Genomic DNA, 20,982 nt, shown 5'->3' on the forward strand with positions numbered 1-20,982 from the left:
AATATAATATTAATAATTGGTACAAATAATTGTATAACTGTTTCTCAAGTGCGAATATTTGCTTCGATGGATATGTATTTTGTATCACGATATTGGATGTATCCATTAAGGTACAAACACTGTTAGAGTCAGTCTAAGTAATGGCTATACTGTTCCTCGAGTAGCTGTGCTTTTAGTTCTATTATTTTATTATCAATGTCAACGGCATCTACTTGCCAAAGTACGCCATTAAAGGATCTGTATTTTGTTAAATGATCGGAACCATCCATTAAGACACAAACACCATTATTTTCAGTCTTAATACCTGTTATATATAATGATGGGATTTTTGTACTCATCCACAATCCTATAAAACAACACAGCTTACCAAATCGATGTATCTGGCCTAAACTGAAAACTGGTTCTTTCGAGGCTAAAAAATTAAAAGAATTTTTTATTTAATTTACATATTTTGCTCACTTGCTACTACTTGTATAATTTATTATGGTTAAATCGCTGATGCACACTTCACTCAATACCATATAGGGTTTAATCAGTTATTAAATATTTGTTGAGTAGTGATTTTGTGCAATATGATCTCATATTTTGATAAACTCTTATGTTTTAAACCTCCCCCGCTCAGTTAGTTATTTTCATCTTTTAACTTTTGAAATTTAAATAGTAACGTATACATTTTATTAACTTATTAATTAATTTAAAAATACTGAACATTTTGACCAGTTTAGAATAATTATTCATAATGTTATTTAAGTTTAAAGTTTAGCATAGGAGGATGTCTAGGGTGGTGGTTAGTTTAATTTTATCTGTGCGCATTACTTAACCGCACTGCCCCTCCTGTCATAACTTTTAAACTTTATAACGTTAACAAAAAAAAAAAATTATCCAGAACTGGTTATCGTCAAGTAAAATATTTTAGTAAATTTAATATAAAAATAACTAATTGAGTAGGGGGTTAAAAACACGAAATTTTGTAAAAAACTAAGGTCACATTGTATAAAAACACTACAGAAATATTGAGTGGTTTACTTTAAAATAATCAACCTGCATTTTTTTCAATGAGTACTTTAGTAAACAATCATTAAGTTAAGAAAAAAGTATTTTTGTTAATTATTCCAAATAGAAATGTTTTCAGAAATCAATGACATACAACTCTCTATCGATATTTACCTAATATCTTGAGAATTATTTTTCTTAAAGCTTCTCTAGTGTAGCGTCTCCTTGCCTTTCCTAGTTCAGTCAAGTTGGAGTTTCGAAAATCTGCAAAAATCAATAAATAACCTGCCATTAATATTGAAAATAGAAGAAGGTATTCTTTCTGTACTTAAAACTAAAGGCGCTTGTAATGCATTAACATTGTATTCAACTTTGAGTTGAATGAAAGGGTACAGAGCATGACCTACAAATTAGAGCATCCGACCACTGCAGTATTTAATTTCAATATTCTATCATATTATAACAAATATAATATATTTCAAAAAAAATTGTTTTTAATTTTATGAATTTTGGACACTGTGGTTTTTAGTAAATAAAAAAAATTGTTTCCACCATTATAGGCAAAAAAAAAATACAACTTCGAAATGTAGAGGTATAATTGATTGTGAATCATTTCCGTTGTTTCAAAAGAAAAGCCATCAAATTTATTGTGTAAAACTAATTATATACAAATCAAATTACATCTTCAAAACAAGCATTAAGGTCTAATTATTACTATACATTAAATTTGTGATTACTTTGGTATGCAGCATCAGGCATAGGAATAGCTGTAAAACAAAAATATTAAATATCAAACAACTACCTATACAGTTACATAACTTTACTCTAAAACTGCGATTAATTTGACCAATTTTATTCAATGTAAAGTATGGTATTTGCATTCAATTATTTCCAATAGCAACGTTTGAATTACAAATTTAAATTATGTTTTGAATGGCCATCAAAAGCATATTATGAATTTGAACTTGTATCAAATAAAAAAATATTGAAGCTTACACTATATACTATATTTGCGGTTACTTCTACTTGAATATAAAGTTTAAATGGTTCCTAAACTTTACTGTATATTAACCGCAAGCTTTGTAAATAATGTAATAGCAAATTGTTGTAAGTTTGCTTTCATACTACTCCTTAGATACTAAGTAATCATCAATATTATGAAAGTTGTTCACTAAGAAATGATAAATTGTATAATTACATAATGCAGAAGTTATTTCAACTCTCATAAATCTCTGGCATTCTATGGATCCTAATATTAAAAACAAAATATATATTTAATAGACATGTTTCTTACGTTTGAAATTGAATATATTAGTATGTGCATATATTTTGTAATATTTATAAACAATGAATCTGCGTGAAGAGTTGTAAAATATAAATGCGGTTACCCGATACGTTGGTAAGGCTTGCTTTCTCTGAAACGAATACAAAAACATTTTAAAATTAATGAATAGGCGTCCAACAAGCGTGTGGAAATACTTCCATAAAATACAATGATTATATTTACCCGGTACAGCGATCATAAAATTCATTTCGTCTAAAGTTAACATTACATACATTAATAATACTGCATTTTATTTTATATTCAATATACATTAGAAGCGAAGATGTTGCAATAGAAAACATGTCTGTTAGTAATTCGGAAGAAAGTGGTTATGATTATAATAACATATCTAAGCTGTTTATTTCATATAAATTGAAAACTTTATGATAGTAAAAAGACTGAATTAAATTAAATGTTGCTTCAGGATGAGGGGGAAACAGCCAACAGCAGTTTTGTTTTCCTAAAGTTTCCGTTTAGGTAATATAGTAAAATTTAGGATATATACCATTGATAAACGTATTTATTTTTTCTATGTTCATTAAACTTTTAAATTATTTTTCTACTAACCCATTGAAAATCCATTTCCATTAACAATTCTTTTTATTACATACTCCAATCCATCTGGAATAAACAAATAAATGTTTGAGGTGTACATTAACCGATTTTAAATAAATCATAATAAATAAAAACTGGTCAGAATAAAACGTTCTGCTATAAGTTAAGACCATTTAGTTTAACGCTACTGCCAGTATTGTGATAATTAGTCACTATTTACAGTTGGTGTGCTTTTAGTAATTTATAGACATTTCTACTTTAAATATAAATGTCAACGATATAATTTCTTTAATGAAATATTTACACAGTGTTTGGGACACATCACCTAGTGCACTTTTAACCTTTAACTGTTAAAAAAAAAACTATAACTGTTATTTTATAAATCGTTTGACAATCAGGAAAAAAATAACTATTCGGTAGTAGATTAACTTTAAATATATCTTACTTCCTCTTGAACCAACATTATTTTCAAAAGCTAGCTGAATGTGTTTGTCTGTAGAAAATTATTTTAAAAATAAATGTAAGAACAGTAGAATTTAGAAAGTCAAAACGTTAATCTGTATGATAAAGAATGATACTAACTTGTAATGGAAACCGCCCTCATATAAGTCGCTGTAAAGAAGACATAAATATTAGAAAGGTTAAATCGATTTTTTAACTACTTAGGTAAGTATGAAATATGAATGTGTAATAATTACTTATATCTGCCCAAACAAATACAAAGGCAAACGATATTAAAACACAAGGAAGTTTCATTTTATCTGCAAATAATATTAAACATAAAATTAATTTATAGCAGTAGCAGTCACAAGAGCAGGTACTTTAACGTGCCAACATTTAAAATACAAAAGGCTTAAAATATGTTAAAAATTAAAAAGTACAGAGTTATTCCTAAAGAAGTGTGTTTGGTACATAAACGATATTCAAAATTTGTCCATACCTGATTAACAACTTTAGGAGTTTGTTAGCAATGCTTTGTTTAGCAAAATCTAAATTGTTGAACTGATAGAATTCCTAAGACAATGCACAACTTGAATGACTTTTCGAGCAAACAGTTTTAAAATGGTCTTTTGGTGCCTTGTAGATTGTCTTTTATCGCAACCGTCAAATCAATATCTAAATATAGTTAACTGGTTACATATGTATGTTCGCATTTATTTAGATTGCCGGGTTTAATGTTAAATATGATTATATATTTAGATTACCTGGCACGGGGGTTCAGACTATGTTTTTCTTAGTGATTGGTTTTACAGCCACTCGTGCGTCTAATGTTTACATTAAAGAATTTAAAATAAAATTTTATTTTTATGGTCTAACCAATGACTGTGTCAACAAATTATAAATCTTTCTATTTGTTCAACACCCAAGTTTAGCATCCATAATATTGCGATACAAGTCGACCGTTATAAGCTATCTTATGTTTGATCACTAGGTGGCCCCAATTGTTGTTCGTAATAAATCCAACTCAGACTCATCCTGGTTTCATCGGACTAATTTCCTGACCATCGGATTTCACTCACACCAAGTACATCTAATCCTGATCTTGTCATTTCCACGTTAATGTTCCTCAACTTGCCAATACATAATAATAGTTCTCAGGTTCCACGTCCCAATGTTTTTCTAAAGGTTTTTTTTGATGACGACCCAAGAAACAAGTTGTTCCTTCAACTACCGAACTGATATTTTCGAGAATATCAATGCTTAACTAGATATTTTTGTGGTGGTGTCCTTCTCCTTTCACATAGTGGTTGATAAGCCAGTAGTGGAGTATGTCCTACCTTTCATCATCAATGTATCCTTCTATTGCCGTTAATTATGCTACAGAAATCGGCAACGGCTGGTAGTACCGTTTACTGCTGCCTTTGACTACCTCCTTTCAATCGCCCTTTGCGATAAGCCGGAGTTACTGTAGACCTATTCTAAACCCCAGCCACGTGGGCTTAAAAACCTCTTAGAGTATCATGTTTCTATTTGTTAGATGTATTGATAAATACAAATTGACCACGGATCGTTTTATGATAGGCAATAGTATTTTTGAAATATAGTCGAAACATTTCTGTTATTAATACTATAAATTCGTAAGCAAGCCCCGTGGATGGTATTGATGATGCGTTAATAATTTGACCAAGTAATTTTAATTTTGGCATTTCGTTTGATATTTGCACATCCGAGCTGAGACGGGGCTAGTATGTTATTATCCACCGAAAAGCAATACCTTAACGTTGTACCAGCGTCTACTATTTCTTCTTCAGTAAAAGCTTAATATCTATTATCTAGCCAAGGTCACAGTAGACGGGCCGAAAATTAGGCAGAACGATGTAATTGATTTGTGCTACATGCTTTTAATTCGATAAACAGTTTTTAGCTTCGTTTTTAAGTATACAGTGAAGTGTTATTTTTATTTTTTGCCCATTACTCATCCGCACTCCACCTCCCGTCCTAAACGTTAAACTTCATTGAAGATTAATCAAAACTGGTTATTGATCACTCAATATTTTTATCACATCATTCTTAATTTAAAAAGCTAATTTAAAATATATGTTAGTATTTAAGTTTTTAAACTTAATAAAGTTCTAGAAAAAGATATTAATTTGAATACTGTCTTATAAAGTAAAGTGCCATAAGCTGAAATACCTCCAATAAGAAAGTCTACAAAATTGGGATTAGCTTTAAAGAAAATTGCCTGTTACAAATAGCATATATAACATTATATAGAATTTAAAAAAGTTTTGTGGTACAAAATCAATATTATTTGTAGTTAGCATAAAAATAGTTTAAAAGAAAAACCAGCACGGTAGAAATGAGTACAGTAAAGTGTTAGCATAGCTGAGATTCACCCAAGCAATAATGATTAAATTGGAATTTTCATCACTATCAAGTGCTTTGATTCGAGTCTGCTAACATAAGAATCAAACACCGTCCAAATCAAGCACAATTTAACAAATCTTACACCCCATAATAACTCCAACATACTATCTCAGATTTTTGAGTGAGCAGGAGGAAGGTGAATTTATTGCTATACGTTTTACTTAATTTGGAATTAAATACAGTTTAATTAAAAAAAAAAAAAATGCTCTAAAGATCTTATACTAGTACCGGGTGATTGGTTACCTATGACCCAGTCAAAAACTTGTAAAAAAAAAATGACTTTTCTTAATTATATTTTTTTAAAACTTTTATAGTTATTAGTTGGGATAATTGCAATATATTTGTTTTCAAATAAAACGCCATCCCTTATATGTTAAGACAGTATGACCTTAGGTTTTTCAAATGATAACGTATATACTTGATTAACTTTTTAAATTAAAATCAATTTGCTGAACATTTTGTATGTATAAATTTTGGCCATACCTGACCTTGGGATGCAAATAACATGAATTGCTAAATACTTAATACATGTGTGCGCAATAGCATGCAAGTATTTATTTTATAAAAATAAAACGTTTGTAAATAGGTAACATATTTTAGACGTATTGTATTTTATGCTATATGTCCCAGACCGCACTCCGTCTCCTGTTAATAACACCATATTCACGATAAACCGCGTGTATTTGGTAAAGTGTTATTATCATGGCTTAAGACAGCCACTGAGTTAATATTGAACAACATTTTTTTATTCAACAATAGATGCTTGAAGCACGGCACACGCACATTATTATTAGAACGTAAAATGTAGACACCAGACGACATGTATTTATAACTAAATACCTTTTATTGGTTTTTTTATAACATAAGCTATGTTAATCAAATAAAGTCGTCGGGTAAATGTTTCATGAGAATAAAAAAAAAAAAGTATTTACTTAAAATGAAAAAGTAGAATAATTAATTTCGTTTAAACACACTAGAAAGTTAAACTGGTGTTATATGAAAAATTAAAGTGCCCGCATATGAACTGTTATAAATAACTCAGCTCTTGATGTTTTAGATCTTCCATTTTATAAATTGTTTCGATGAAAGTTATAAGAAACAATACAGCTAAAACCAAGCACACCCTAAGGCCGCACAGTATGAAACACAGAGTGAGAATTTTTTCAAATTTTGGTATAGTATCCACAGGTTCAATACGTTTAATACTATTTGTGATTTATAAACATACCAGTTGAGTAAATGGGTTAATGTCAAGAAACTAAATTTTTTTTTTATAAAAATGTGGATTTTTAAAGCTATGTTGAGTTTATCGGCATCAAACTTGTTATCCCCACTCCATAGAAAAGTGTCCTCTACATTTTATTAGAACATATGGGAGGATACTGGGCAAGACGTAGAAACCAGTAAAAAGCCAATTAAGAAAAGTGATGGGAAGGGGAGCTGAGAATAATGAGTGAATTCCATGGATAGGAAACAAGGGAGGGAACATCAAGGGGGTTGTCCGAAGCCGTAATCAATATGAAATATTATAATCTATAGCCGTTGTACTGTTAACCACATATATATTATTTGACTATAAATATCAATAATAGTAATAGTTGAAAATATATGTTTGAATGCTGAAGCTGCCAGTTGTGTTTGACACATTATACCAATCAGAAGTAACTTTATTATAATTATAGTCTGAATGTATTATTGCATATTTTACATTTTTACTGTAACATTGTAGTAAGACCGAGCAAATTCTTACGAAGCCGTTGTTCTAAACATTGGCTATATTATAAATAAACGAAAAAACTTTTTTTTATTATTGCAGGGCGCCGAAAACTGAGTCAGAGTAATGTAAACATGTAATCGTACTAAAAAAACAAAAAACAGCTATTTAAATAAATTAACATAATCATCGTGCAAGTCGTAATTGGATTTTCTGATACAAGAAAGTCACTTCAAAACACTTAGTTAAACAAGAGGATATTTGTCGTACAAAGTGGAACGTTCCGAAAAAATTCGGTAATTATATCAAGCTTAAAAATCTTAAGTACGCTTTAATTTGATATGACCAAATTTTAAATTCGTATTATAATACTATTGTGCTGTCTGTTTTCTAACTTAAATACATCTGGTGTACAAACTATTTAATATCTTTCGATTTATTCACTATTTAACTTAATGTATATTGTCGATTAGATTGTAATAAAGGTTGCCTTGTAGTAATCTTGGCAAATGCACCATCCCCCGTCGTTACCTATTAAGTGATGTCACCCACTATACGAAAATCAGGCGGCCGTTAACGTCACGCGTAGTACAACCATTGTTTGTAATGATTAATATTAAGTATTAGTATTGTTTTAGACATTATATTTATATATTATAATTTTGACATGGACATGTCTTATGGCCGGGGGTCGTGCTAAACATTTTCCCGCAACGTCACGCTGGATGTCACACTCAGCATTGGCGGAGTTGAGAAGGCTGAGGATAAGAGATCAGAGAAAAGAAAAGTACCATAAGTACGTAACCAGGGTCCTATACTTCATCAGGTCCGGATTAAACCTACAGTGAGAAATGTCTTGTGGCAAAATAAAATAACTAGCTCTAGTTCTTAATTTTATTTGTTCAACTGACGAACAAATATATTATTATAATTACACGTTTAATTTTTAAATACACGTGTAATTGGCAAACGCGCGTATTTACATATTTTTCATTTTCGTTATAAATTTGAGTTTGAGTTAAACAATTTGTACAATGTTTATACTTGTGTTTGAGTTGGTATTCATTTTATTTCCAATGTTTTATCGTTATGAACCTAATAAATATGTTTTTTGTAGTTTTTAAAGGGGTTATTTCAGTATTTTATTTTAAGCTGGCAATTTTGGCTGGGGGTCAATACACAAAGGTCCTTACTCGTTTCATCACCCACCGTCTTTGGCTTTTTCCCCATTTCCTCATCCGACCTTCTTCTCTCCTTGCATTTCCCGAGCTTAGGCCTAGCCTCGGGCACGCTCGACACGTTCCTGTCGCTAACCGCCTCACTAACTACCGTGGACATTACAAATCAACACTATTGCTGCGAAAATAACTATTGATAAAATATGTTGACAGTAAATCTATTTAGGCCAGATATTATAAAACTACTATAACATGAAACATAAAACGTTATCGAGTATATATATTTATAATAATTTATAATGTTCTGGGCAATTAGTTTTTGTCGCTCATTCAACCTGCCCATTCAGACAGTATATTATATTTAACATATTCATAGTTGACATTAGACATATATACATAGGCCTATGTATCCGCTTGTAGTGTGAATACTAGATTTGTTTTCACATATTGTGTTGCATTTATGGAGATCTACATATTATAATACCTTTTCCCTCTTCTTTATCTTGGCGCACACAATCGTCCTATAACCATACTAAATAAACCATAATTTGGCCAGATTAAACCAGTTTTTTTGTAGGGGTAATAGCTTGTCGGGAAATGGGCTGTCGGGAATGGGGTATGTCTGGATTTTGGATTCGGGGAAATGGCCGGCAAACTAAATAAATATAATCTATACATAAATACAATTTGGTAATTAAAATAAATTAGTCACAGCTTGACTATTTTTCACAAAGTTACAGCAGACGTAATTTTAGGTTGCGATATACTAATACTCTTAGAGTGTTTTTCTTATTTAAATGTTGGCAAACTAAAGTACCTACTCTTGTGACTGCGACTACTATGAATTAATATCATGTTTATTATTTGTTGCAGACAAAATGCAACTTCCTTGTGTTTTAATGTCATTTGCCTTTGTAATTGTTTGGGCGGATATAAGTAATTATTATATATCATTCATACTTACCATGACAGTTATATATCTAAAAACATCTAATATTTATCTTTACAGTGACCTATATGAGGGTGGTTACCAATACGAGTCAGTATATTTTTTATCCTACAATCTACCAGTTTGAGTTTTTAAATTTAGTATTTTGATACATATTTTGAAAATTCCCTACAGATAGACACATCGAGCAAGCTTATGCGAATTACAATAATTTAAGAGGAAGTAAGATAATATATTTAAAATGTACATACTAATATTATTTGTTATAGTTGTCTTATTATTAAACAATTTAACGAGGTATACAGCACTTTTGTAGCTAACTCCGTCAACATATTTTATTATGAAAATTCAAATTACTCATAATTCTATTTCAAAAAAGCAGTTTCTATACTTGACGACCTTACTTGAATCTATGTAGTGATGATTTAACCCAATGTGGTTAGTAGCGTTAAGTAAGATGGCCATCGTTAAAGCATGATGCCATCTCACTTTGATGGTTTTTGTATAATGATTTTATTTGTAACTTTCTTGTAACATAACCCGTTATTCGTTTATTTTAGATGGATTGGAACATGTAATTCGAAGAATTGTCTGTGAAAATGAATATACCTTTGGTAATTAGGTATATATCAATAAAACTATAGCTAACTAGCAGAACAAATATTTGTAATTTATGTAAAGATAGAAACAAAAATTATTCATTGTGCATGTATGTATCAGTGATATAAATCTTAAATTTTAGCCATTGTATTATCATAGTGTGTTACCACTCTATTTAATATATCGGAATAAGGACCTTTTTTACCGAATTTTCAATACACATGTTTTTTTTACCTTAATGTTCGCGTTTTAATTTATAAATGATGAAAAAATTAAATCCAATATTATTATCATTTTATGTAACTCGAATTTCAGACCAAATGAATTTTATGATCGCTGTGCCGGGTAATCATTTTTATTGCATTTTATGAAAATATTTCCACAAAGTCATCTGATATACAATGTTGTTTTCATATTACTTTCAGAGCGAGCAAAATTTACCAACTTACCGGGTAACATTTGTATTTACAAATCTTTATAAAGATTCATTATTTATGTATTATTATTTATTTATTTTGTTTTTATTTCAGAAGCTGTATTTACCCAAATAGCTTTACAAGGAAAAATAAGCTTTGAATTGTGTAAATATAAAATTTAATACTTTTGAGCGAACAATTTTCAAAATTACCACTACTTAGTCCTGACAAAGAACATATTAAATGTAAATTCATAAATCTATATGTTTCTGTCTTAAGCTCTTAAAGATCATTCGAAATATTAAATTCGCTGTTAAAATGTTAATACATTATTTTACATATTTTAATTAACTATTTTCAATACTGAATGACTGTTATAAATAATATTATATAAGTTTTGATTAACTGTATGATTATCTGATTTATTGTATTTTTTGTTACAGCTATTCGTGTACCTAATGTTCCAATGCACTGTAATTACGAATTTATTGAATGGTAGTAAATAGGCCTAAAGCGGTCTGTTTTTTTGAAGTTTTAGACAAAAAAGCCAGACAATATTTTGACTACTTAGATGGGTCCGATTTCTATTCTGTAAAGATATTCCAGTTCTTTGATCAGTTTAAAAGGTTATGTAGAAAAACGATAATTGATTTTTTTGCTTTATTATGTAAAAAAATTGAATTTTAGTATCGAACAAATTACAAACTTATTTAATTAATTAAAAAAAACTAACATTTTTAAATTAAAAACACTACATAACATAGTAAAGTAGCTAAAGAACTCAAATCTCTTTTACAGAACTGAAATTTGACTATTCTATGAAGTCGAAAATTTGTCTGGTACTTTGGTCTACAATTAACCAAAATGGCTTTTACTCGCAAGAAAAAATGTTTACATTAAAAATAACACCATAAAGCTTGTACAAATTAACCGGTATATTAATCGACATGGTCGAAATTTATTAAAACTACCTTTTTCTTAAATATTGCCTATCGAAAACGCCTTAAAAAAATACCGCATGTATATATATATATTTTTTTTTAATACAAATATTATAAACATAATACATAAAATAGTATATATTTTTTTGAGTTGAAACACTAAGGCAAGTTGTACAAAAAAATTAAAAGAGCACGATTGTTCAAAATGTAGTGAAATTATGTACTACAATTCCCATGTAACTAATTAAACTTTTTTTTATGATTTGTAATAATTAACACGGTTATTTATTTTAATTTTTCCAGATTTTGGAAATGTAAATTTGACCGAACTTGGAAATCTGAGAAGAGTTCTTACTAAAAAAGCTCTAAATAATATAATAAGGCGTGCATTAAGTAAATATAGTATAGAGTTATAATGTTTTTGTTTTTTTTATTACAAAAATAAAATAAATATAATGGTTAGGTATACTAATTAAAGTACTTGATTTATTCAAACGTTTGTTTTTCTATAAAAGTTTTTTTAAATTATCATAAAATACCTACGGACTGCTTAATATTTTTCAAACTTACTTATCAAAGATTCATTTTTACCACAGTTATACACACATTTAATTGTTGTTTTATACAAAACACGTATAGTATCTTTGATTCGACTTTTTTCCAAACATAAATATTTAGTAACGTATTACATTTAACAGCAATATTTGCTAAAAATAATATTAGAATTAGTTGTGTTTTCTATTTTGTCTATTTTAGTAGTTCTTTAATTATCCATGGACTCTTTTGGTCCAACGCTTGATTTGATGCGTTTTAACGCAAATGCTTTTACAATATATTAAATAGAAATAATTCACCACATTATAACATAAAAACAACAGCTAATATTTTAATTTCCTAACTATTAAGTTATGATTTAAGTATACATTTACACTTTGTAATGCCACGTTCTAAAACAATGTTTTTTCTTAAAATACACATTTCACTACAGAATTAGTATTGAGTAAAGCAAGACATCATTTTCCACATTTTCAATTCGTGTTTTCTCAATACAATAGCTTGTCCTTTTTAATAAAATATGTAATTGTAAAACAAACTAGAGTTTTTTTTATTTTAAACTGTATCTTATACCATTGTTGTTGGCTATTGTTTCTTCCATTTAGTTAAGTTATTGACTCAGAGCTGCATACCTAGTACAATACGGTCACCGTATATATTTTATTATTTTCTATGATTTGTTTAATACATGTGTATTAGTTGTGTCCTAATATAGTATAAGCTAGTAAACAAAATTTCGAAATTGAAAAACATTTTAATTTTTCAGATGTAAACGAAAAAGATGTCACTTTAAGTCAGTTGTGTTATTTCATAGGATTGTGGATGAGTGCAAAAATTCCAACATTATATACAAATTTTATTGATACTGACTCTGATAAATCTGTATCTTAAAGGATGAATCCGACCATGTTATAAAATACAGATCTATTGGTGGAATATTTTATCAAGTAGATGTCGATAACCTTGATTATAAAATAATAACACTTGAGGAACAGTTATACTAATTTGTACCAAGAATTAAATGTGTATTTCTTCAAAAACTTATACAGTACTACTGTTATTATATTTATTAAAGTAAAGTAGTTTTCGCATAATATTACACTTTTACCCAAATTGTCAATTTATTAAGTGTATTTATAAATAAACTATTTTGTTCACTTTGACCGGGAATAGTTTTTTGAAGCTCAGTTTAATCGCCTATGAGTTTCTCCCTCTCTAAACAGTCGTTCGGCCAAAGAGAGAGACCTTTCTAGCCGAGCTAAACAACACCACAATATAATATATTATTTGAAAAAATAGTAAAGACGACCTATAAAATATAAAATGTGTACGATTTTCATCGATCGAATACCATAAAAAATAATAAATGTTTAACAATTCTAATGCGAACTTTAGTTTTAAAATCTAGGTTAATACTAAAAACACACACCTATACATACTTATACACATATACCCCACATACATTATGATGATGTTATACAGACAAATAGTAAAAAATTGCACACTTATTATAATTTCCTTAATTATACAAAGGCGGGAGCGTGATTCACAGTCAACACAAAACGCACAAGTGTAATTGTCTAATCTCACACTATGATTAGATAAATTGCAAACGGACATTTCATATATAAAAACCACTGTGTTTTCCTTTCCGTTTAGATAAAGTTATTAGTAAACATTATGTTATTGCCATTATCGTAAAACCCCACGCAATTAAAATTATACGATGTGAAGAATTGTCTGTGAAAATGAATATACCTTTGGTAATTATTGGTATATATCAATAAAACTATAGCTAACTAGCAGAACAAATATTTGTAATTTATGTAAAGATAGAAACAAAAATTATTCATTGTGCATGTATGTATCAGTGATATAAATCTTAAATTTTAGCCATTGTATTATCATAGTGTGTTACCACTCTATTTAATATATCGGAATAAGGACCTTTTTTACCGAATTTTCAATACACATGTTTTTTTTACCTTATATGTTCGCGTTTTAATTTATAAATGATGAAAAAATTAAATCCAATATTATTATCATTTTATGTAACTCGAATTTCAGACCAAATGAATTTTATGATCGCTGTGCCGGGTAATCATTTTTATTGCATTTTATGAAAATATTCCACAAAGTCATCTGATATACAATGTTGTTTTCATATTACTTTCAGAGCGAGCAAAATTTACCAACTTACCGGTAACATTTGTATTTACAAATCTTTATAAAGATTCATTATTTATGTATTATTAATTTATTTTGTTTTTAATTTCAGAAGCTGTATTTACCCAAATAGCTTTACAAGGAAAAATAAGCTTTGAATTGTGTAAATATAAAATTTAATACTTTTGAGCGAACAATTTTCAAAATTACCACTACTTAGTCCTGACAAAGAACATATTAAATGTAAATTCATAAATCTATATGTTTCTGTCTTAAGCTCTTAAAGATCATTCGAAATATTAAATTCGCTGTTAAAATGTTAATACATTTTTTACATATTTTAATTAACTATTTTCAATACTGAATGACTGTTATAAATAATATTAAGAAGTTTTGATTAACTGTATGATTATCTGATTTATTGTATTTTTTGTTACAGCTATTCGTGTACCTAATGTTCCAATGCACTGTAATTACGAATTTATTGAATGGTAGTAAATAGGCCTAAAGCGGTCTGTTTTTTGAAGTTTTAGACAAAAAAGCCAGACAATATTTTGACTACTTAGATGGGTCCGATTTCTATTCTGTAAAGATATTCCAGTTCTTTGATCAGTTTAAAAGGTTATGTAGAAAAACGATAATTGATTTTTTTGCTTTATTATGTAAAAAATTGAATTTTAGTATCGAACAAATTACAAACTTTATTTAATTAAAAAAAAAAACTAACAATTTTAAATTAAAAACACTACATAACATAGTAAAGTAGCTAAAGAACTCAAATCTCTTTTACAGAACTGAAATTTGACTATTCTATGAAGTCGAAAATTTGTCTGGTACTTTGGTCTACAATTAACCAAAATGGCTTTTACTCGCAAGAAAAAAAGTTTACATTAAAAATAACACCATAAAGCTTGTACAAATTAACCGGTATATTAATCGACATGGTCGAAATTTATTAAAACTACCTTTTTCTTAAATATTGCCTATCGAAAACGCCTTAAAAAAATACCGCATGTATATATATATATTTTTTTTTTAATACAAATATTATAAACATAATACATAAAATAGTATATATTTTTGAGTTGAAACACTAAGGCAAGTTGTACAAAAAAATTAGAAAGAGCACGATTGTTCAAAATGTAGTGAAATTATGTACTACAATTCCCATGTAACTAATTAAACTTTTTTTTATGATTTGTAATAATTAACACGGTTATTTATTTTAATTTTTCCAGATTTTGGAAATGTAAATTTGACCGAACTTGGAAATCTGAGAAGAGTTCTTACTAAAAAAGCTCTAAATAATATAATAAGGCGTGCATTAAGTAAATATTAGTATAGAGTTATAATGTTTTTGTTTTTTTACAAAAATAAAATAAATATAATGGTTAGGTATACTAATTAAAGTACTTGATTTATTCAAACGTTTGTTTTTCTATAAAAGTTTTTTTAAATTATCATAAAATACCTACGGACTGCTTAATATTTTTCAAACTTACTTATCAAAGATTCATTTTTACCACAGTTATACACACATTTAATTGTTGTTTTATACAAAACACGTATAGTATCTTTGATTCGACTTTTTTCCAAACATAAATATTTAGTAACGTATTACATTAACAGCAATATTTGCTAAAAATAATATTAGAATTAGTTGTGTTTTCTATTTTGTCTATTTTAGTAGTTCTTTAATTATCCATGGACTCTTTTGGTCCAACGCTTGATTTGATGCGTTTTAACGCAAATGCTTTTACAATATATTAAATAGAAATAATTCACCACATTATAACATAAAAACAACAGCTAATATTTTAATTTCCTAACTATTAAGTTATGATTTAAGTATACATTTACACTTTGTAATGCCACGTTCTAAAACAATGTTTTTTTCTTAAAATACACATTTCATTTCACTACAGAATTAGTATTGAGTAAAGCAAGACATCATTTTCCACATTTTCAATTCGTGTTTTCTCAATACAATAGCTTGTCCTTTTTAATAAAATATGTAATTGTAAAACAAACTAGAGTTTTTTTTATTTTAAACTGTATCTTATACCATTGTTGTTGGCTATTGTTTCTTCCATTAAGTTAAGTTATTGACTCAGAGCTGCATACCTAGTACAATACGGTCACCGTATATATTTTATTATTTTCTATGATTTGTTTAATACATGTGTATTAGTTGTGTCCTAATATAGTATAAGCTAGTAAACAAAATTTCGAAATTGAAAAACATTTTAATTTTTCAGATGTAAACGAAAAAGATGTCACTTTAAGTCAGTTGTGTTATTTCATAGGATTGTGGATGAGTGCAAAAATTCCAACATTATATACAAATTTATTGATACTGACTCTGATAATATCTGTATCTTAAAGGATGAATCCGACCATTTAAAAAATACAGATCTATTGGTGGAATATTTTATCAAGTAGATGTCGATAACCTTGATTATAAAATAATAACACTTGAGGAACAGTTATACTAATTTGTACCAAGAATTAAATGTGTATTTCTTCAAAAACTTATACAGTACTACTGTTATTATATTTATTAAAGTAAAGTAGTTTTCGCATAATATTACACTTTTACCCAAATTGTCAATTTATTAAGTGTATTTATAAATAAACTATTTTTTCACTTTGACCGGGAATAGTTTTTTGAAGCTCAGTTTAATCGCCTATGAGTTTCTCCCTCTCTAAACAGTCGTTCGGCCAAAGAGAGAGACCTTTCTAGCCGAGCTAAACAACACCACATATAAAATATATTATTTGAAAAAATAGTAAAGACGACCTATAAAATATAAAATGTGTACGATTTTCATCGATCGAATACCATAAAAAATAATAAATGTTTTAACAATTCTAATGCGAACTTTAGTTTTAAAATCTAGGTTAATACTAAAAACACACACCTATACATACTTATACACATATACCCCACATACATTATGATGATGTTATACAGACAAATAGTAAAAAAATGCACACTTATTATAATTTCCTTAATTATACAAAGGCGGGAGCGTGATTCACAGTCAACACAAAACGCACAAGTGTAATTGTCTAATCTCACACTATGATTAGATAAATTGCAAACGGACATTTCATATAAAAAACACCACTGTTTTTCCTTTCCGTTTAGATAAAGTTATTAGTAAACATTATGTTATTGCCATTATCGTAAAACCCCACGCAATAAAATTATGACGATGTGAAGAATTGTCTGTGAAAATGAATATACCTTTGGTAATTATTGGTATATATCAATAAAACTATAGCTAACTAGCAGAACAAATATTTGTAATTTATGTAAAGATAGAAACAAAAATTATTCATTGTGCATGTATGTATCAGTGATATAAATCTTAAATTTTAGCCATTGTATTATCATAGTGTGTTACCACTCTATTTAATATATCGGAACAAGGACCTTTTTTACCGAATATTCAATACACATGTTTTTTTTACCTTAATGTTCGCCTTTTTATTTATAAATGATGAAAAAATGAAATCCAATATTATTATCATTTTATGTAACTCGAATTTCAGACCAAATTAATTTTATGATCGCTGTGCCGGGTAATCATTTTTATTGCATTTTATGAAAATATTTCCACAAAGTCATCTGATATACAATGTTGTTTTCATATTACTTTCAGAGCGAGCAAAATTTACCAACTTACCGGGTAACATTTGTATTTACAAATCTATATAAAGATTCATTATTTATGTATTATTATTTTATTTTGTTTTAAATTTCAGAAGCTGTATTTACCCAAATAGCTTTACAAGGAAAAATAAGCTTTGAATTGTGTAAATATAAAATTTAATACTTTTGAGCGAACAATTTTCAAAATTACCACTACTTAGTCCTGACAAAGAACATATTAAATGTAAATTCATAAACCTATATGTTTCTGTTTTAAGCTCTTAAAGATCATTCGAAATATTAAATTCGCTGTTAAAACGTTAATACATTATTTTACATATTTTAATTAACTATTTTCAATACTGAATGACTGTTATAAATAATATTATAGAAGTTTTGATTAACTGTATGATTATCTGATTTATTGTATTTTTTGTTACAGCTATTCGTGTACCTAATGTTCCAATGCACTGTAATTACGAATTTATTGAATGGTAGTAAATAGGCCTAAAGCGGTCTGTTTTTTTGAAGTTTTAGACAAAAAAGCCAGACAATATTTTGACTACTTAGATGGGTCCGATTTCTATTCTGTAAAGATATTCCAGTTCTTTGATCAGTTTAAAAGGTTATGTAGAAAAACGATAATTGATTTTTTTGCTTTATTATGTAAAAAAATTGTATTTTAGTATCGAACAAATTACAAACTTATTTAATTAATTTAAAAAAACTGACATTTTTAAATTAAAAACACTACATAACATAGTAAAGTAGCTAAAGAACTCAAATCTCTTTTACAGAACTGAAATTTGACTATTCTATGAAGTCGAAAATTTGTCTGGTATTTTGGTCTACAATAAACCAAAATGGCTTTTACTCGCAGGAAAAAATGTTTACATTAAAAATAACACCATAAAGCTTGTACAAATTAACCGGTATATTTATCGACATGGTCGAAATTTATTAAAACTACCTTTTTCTTAAATATTGCCTATCGAAAACGCCTTAAAAAAATACCGCATGTATATATATATATTTTTTTTTAATACAAATATTATAAACATAATACATAAAATAGTATATATTTTTTGAGTTGAAACACTAAGGCAAGTTGTACAAAAAAATTAGAAAGAGCACGATTGTTCAAAATGTAGTGAAATTATGTACTACAATTCCCATGTAACTAATTAAACTTTTTTTTATGATTTGTAATAATTAACACGGTTATTTATTTTAATTTTTCCAGATTTTGGAAATGTAAATTTGACCGAACTTGGAAATCTGAGAAGAGTTCTTACTAAAAAAGCTCTAAATAATATAATAAGGCGTGCATTAAGTAAATATTAGTATAGAGTTATAATGTTTTTGTTTTTTTACAAAAATAAAATAAATATAATGGTTAGGTATACTAATTAAAGTACTTGATTTATTCAAACGTTTGTTTTTCTATAAAAGTTTTTTTAAATTATCATAAAATACCTACGGACTGCTTAATATTTTTCAAACTTACTTATCAAAGATTCATTTTTACCACAGTTATACACACATTTAATTGTTGTTTTATACAAAACACGTATAGTATCTTTGATTCGACTTTTTTCCAAACATAAATATTTAGTAACGTATTACATTTAACAGCAATATTTGCTAAAAATAATATTAGAATTAGTTGTGTTTTCTATTTTGTCTATTTTAGTAGTTCTTTAATTATCCATGGACTCTTTTGGTCCAACGCTTGATTTGATGCGTTTTAACGCAAATGCTTTTACAATATATTAAATAGAAATAATTCACCACATTATAACATAAAAACAACAGCTAATATTTTAATTTCCTAACTATTAAGTTATGATTTAAGTATACATTTACACTTTGTAATGCCACGTTCTAAAACAATGTTTTTTTCTTAAAATACACATTTCACTACAGAATTAGTATTGAGTAAAGCAAGACATCATTTTCCACATTTTCAATTCGTGTTTTCTCAATACAATAGCTTGTCCTTTTTAATAAAATATGTAATTGTAAAACAAACTAGAGTTTTTTTTATTTTAAACTGTATCTTATACCATTGTTGTTGGCTATTGTTTCTTCCATTTAGTTAAGTTATTGACTCAGAGCTGCATACCTAGTACAATACGGTCACCGTATATATTTTATTATTTTCTATGATTTGTTTAATACATGTGTATTAGTTGTGTCCTAATATAGTATAAGCTAGTAAACAAAATTTCGAAATTGAAAAACATTTTAATTTTTCAGATGTAAACGAAAAAGATGTCACTTTAAGTCAGTTGTGTTATTTCATAGGATTGTGGATGAGTGCAAAAATTCCAACATTATATACAAATTTTATTGATACTGACTCTGATAATATCTGTATCTTAAAGGATGAATCCGACCATGTTATAAAATACAGATCTATTGGTGGAATATTTTATCAAGTAGATGTCGATAACCTTGATTATAAAATAATAACACTTGAGGAACAGTTATACTAATTTGTACCAAGAATTAAATGTGTATTTCTTCAAAAACTTATACAGTACTACTGTTATTATATTTATTAAAGTAAAGTAGTTTTCGCATAATATTACACTTTTACCCAAATTGTCAATTTATTAAGTGTATTTATAAATAAACTATTTTGTTCACTTTGACCGGGAATAGTTTTTTGAAGCTCAGTTTAATCGCCTATGAGTTTCTCCCTCTCTAAACAGTCGTTCGGCCAAAGAGAGAGACCTTTCTAGCCGAGCTAAACAACACCACAATATAATATATTATTTGAAAAAATAGTAAAGACGACCTATAAAATATAAAATGTGTACGATTTTCATCGATCGAATACCATAAAAAATAATAAATGTTTAACAATTCTAATGCGAACTTTAGTTTTAAAATCTAGGTTAATACTAAAAACACACACCTATACATACTTATACACATATACCCCACATACATTATGATGATGTTATACAGACAAATAGTAAAAAATTGCACACTTATTATAATTTCCTTAATTATACAAAGGCGGGAGCGTGATTCACAGTCAACACAAAACGCACAAG

General features: G+C 27.8%; 2 protein-coding genes across 31 annotated transcripts in view; one reads left to right on the forward strand and one right to left on the reverse strand.

Moving 5' to 3' along the window:
* The window catches only part of LOC126847806 (uncharacterized), a 21,748-nt gene continuing 766 nt past the window's right edge, over positions 1-20,982 (reverse strand). Inside the window, exons 1-11 of one of the 2 annotated variants that reach the window (XM_050588213.1) lie at positions 3,813-3,977; positions 3,571-3,633; positions 3,455-3,484; positions 3,318-3,365; positions 2,885-2,938; positions 2,501-2,530; positions 2,382-2,408; positions 2,192-2,242; positions 1,731-1,760; positions 1,168-1,257; positions 1-412 (exon numbers count right to left, since the gene is read on the reverse strand). In XM_050588213.1, the coding sequence (XP_050444170.1) occupies positions 129-412; positions 1,168-1,257; positions 1,731-1,760; positions 2,192-2,242; positions 2,382-2,408; positions 2,501-2,530; positions 2,885-2,938; positions 3,318-3,365; positions 3,455-3,484; positions 3,571-3,628 (702 nt within the window). In that variant the 5' untranslated portion in view covers positions 3,629-3,633; positions 3,813-3,977 and the 3' untranslated portion in view covers positions 1-128. Of the gene's footprint in view, positions 413-1,167; positions 1,258-1,730; positions 1,761-2,191; positions 2,243-2,381; positions 2,409-2,500; positions 2,531-2,884; positions 2,939-3,317; positions 3,366-3,454; positions 3,485-3,570; positions 3,634-3,812; positions 3,978-20,982 lie in introns of those variants that run through there. The other variant, XM_050588209.1, reaches the window with a different exon arrangement.
* Positions 6,780-20,574, forward strand: LOC126848021 (uncharacterized). Of its 29 annotated transcripts, none has more exons than XM_050563656.1 (12): positions 6,789-6,891; positions 7,557-7,778; positions 9,506-9,568; positions 9,642-9,671; positions 9,756-9,803; positions 10,142-10,195; positions 10,497-10,526; positions 10,607-10,633; positions 10,712-10,762; positions 11,041-11,070; positions 19,161-19,250; positions 20,177-20,574. In XM_050563656.1, the coding sequence occupies exons 3-12, from the start codon at positions 9,511-9,513 to the stop codon at positions 20,413-20,415; spliced, it is 657 nt and encodes a 218-aa protein (XP_050419613.1). In that variant the 5' UTR covers positions 6,789-6,891; positions 7,557-7,778; positions 9,506-9,510; the 3' UTR covers positions 20,416-20,574. The 29 variants fall into 29 exon arrangements, with proteins under 29 accessions (XP_050419753.1, XP_050419739.1, XP_050419744.1 ...); XM_050563603.1 differs by lacking the exon at positions 19,161-19,250 and adding an exon at positions 11,842-11,931 and having other exon boundaries at positions 6,791-6,891; positions 7,557-7,750; XM_050563594.1 differs by lacking the exon at positions 19,161-19,250 and adding an exon at positions 15,498-15,587 and having other exon boundaries at positions 6,791-6,891; positions 7,557-7,750.

This window comes from Adelges cooleyi, unplaced genomic scaffold, assembly GCF_023614345.1.
Source record: "Adelges cooleyi isolate 19-005CV unplaced genomic scaffold, UGA_ACOO_1.1 ACOO_flye_CR_arks_rails_tigmint_CR_PRNA_1, whole genome shotgun sequence".
Classification (NCBI taxonomy): domain Eukaryota; kingdom Metazoa; phylum Arthropoda; class Insecta; order Hemiptera; family Adelgidae; genus Adelges; species Adelges cooleyi.

Coding starts and splice junctions, on each gene's coding strand:
- LOC126848021 (XM_050563656.1), top strand. CDS start 9,511: ATGCAACTTCCTTGTGTTTTAATGTCATTTGCCTTTGTAATTGTTTGG. Junction 9,569..9,641: donor AATTGTTTGGGCGGATATAA/GTAATTATTATA, acceptor TTATCTTTACAG/TGACCTATATGAGGGTGGTT. Junction 9,672..9,755: donor GAGGGTGGTTACCAATACGA/GTCAGTATATTT, acceptor AATTCCCTACAG/ATAGACACATCGAGCAAGCT.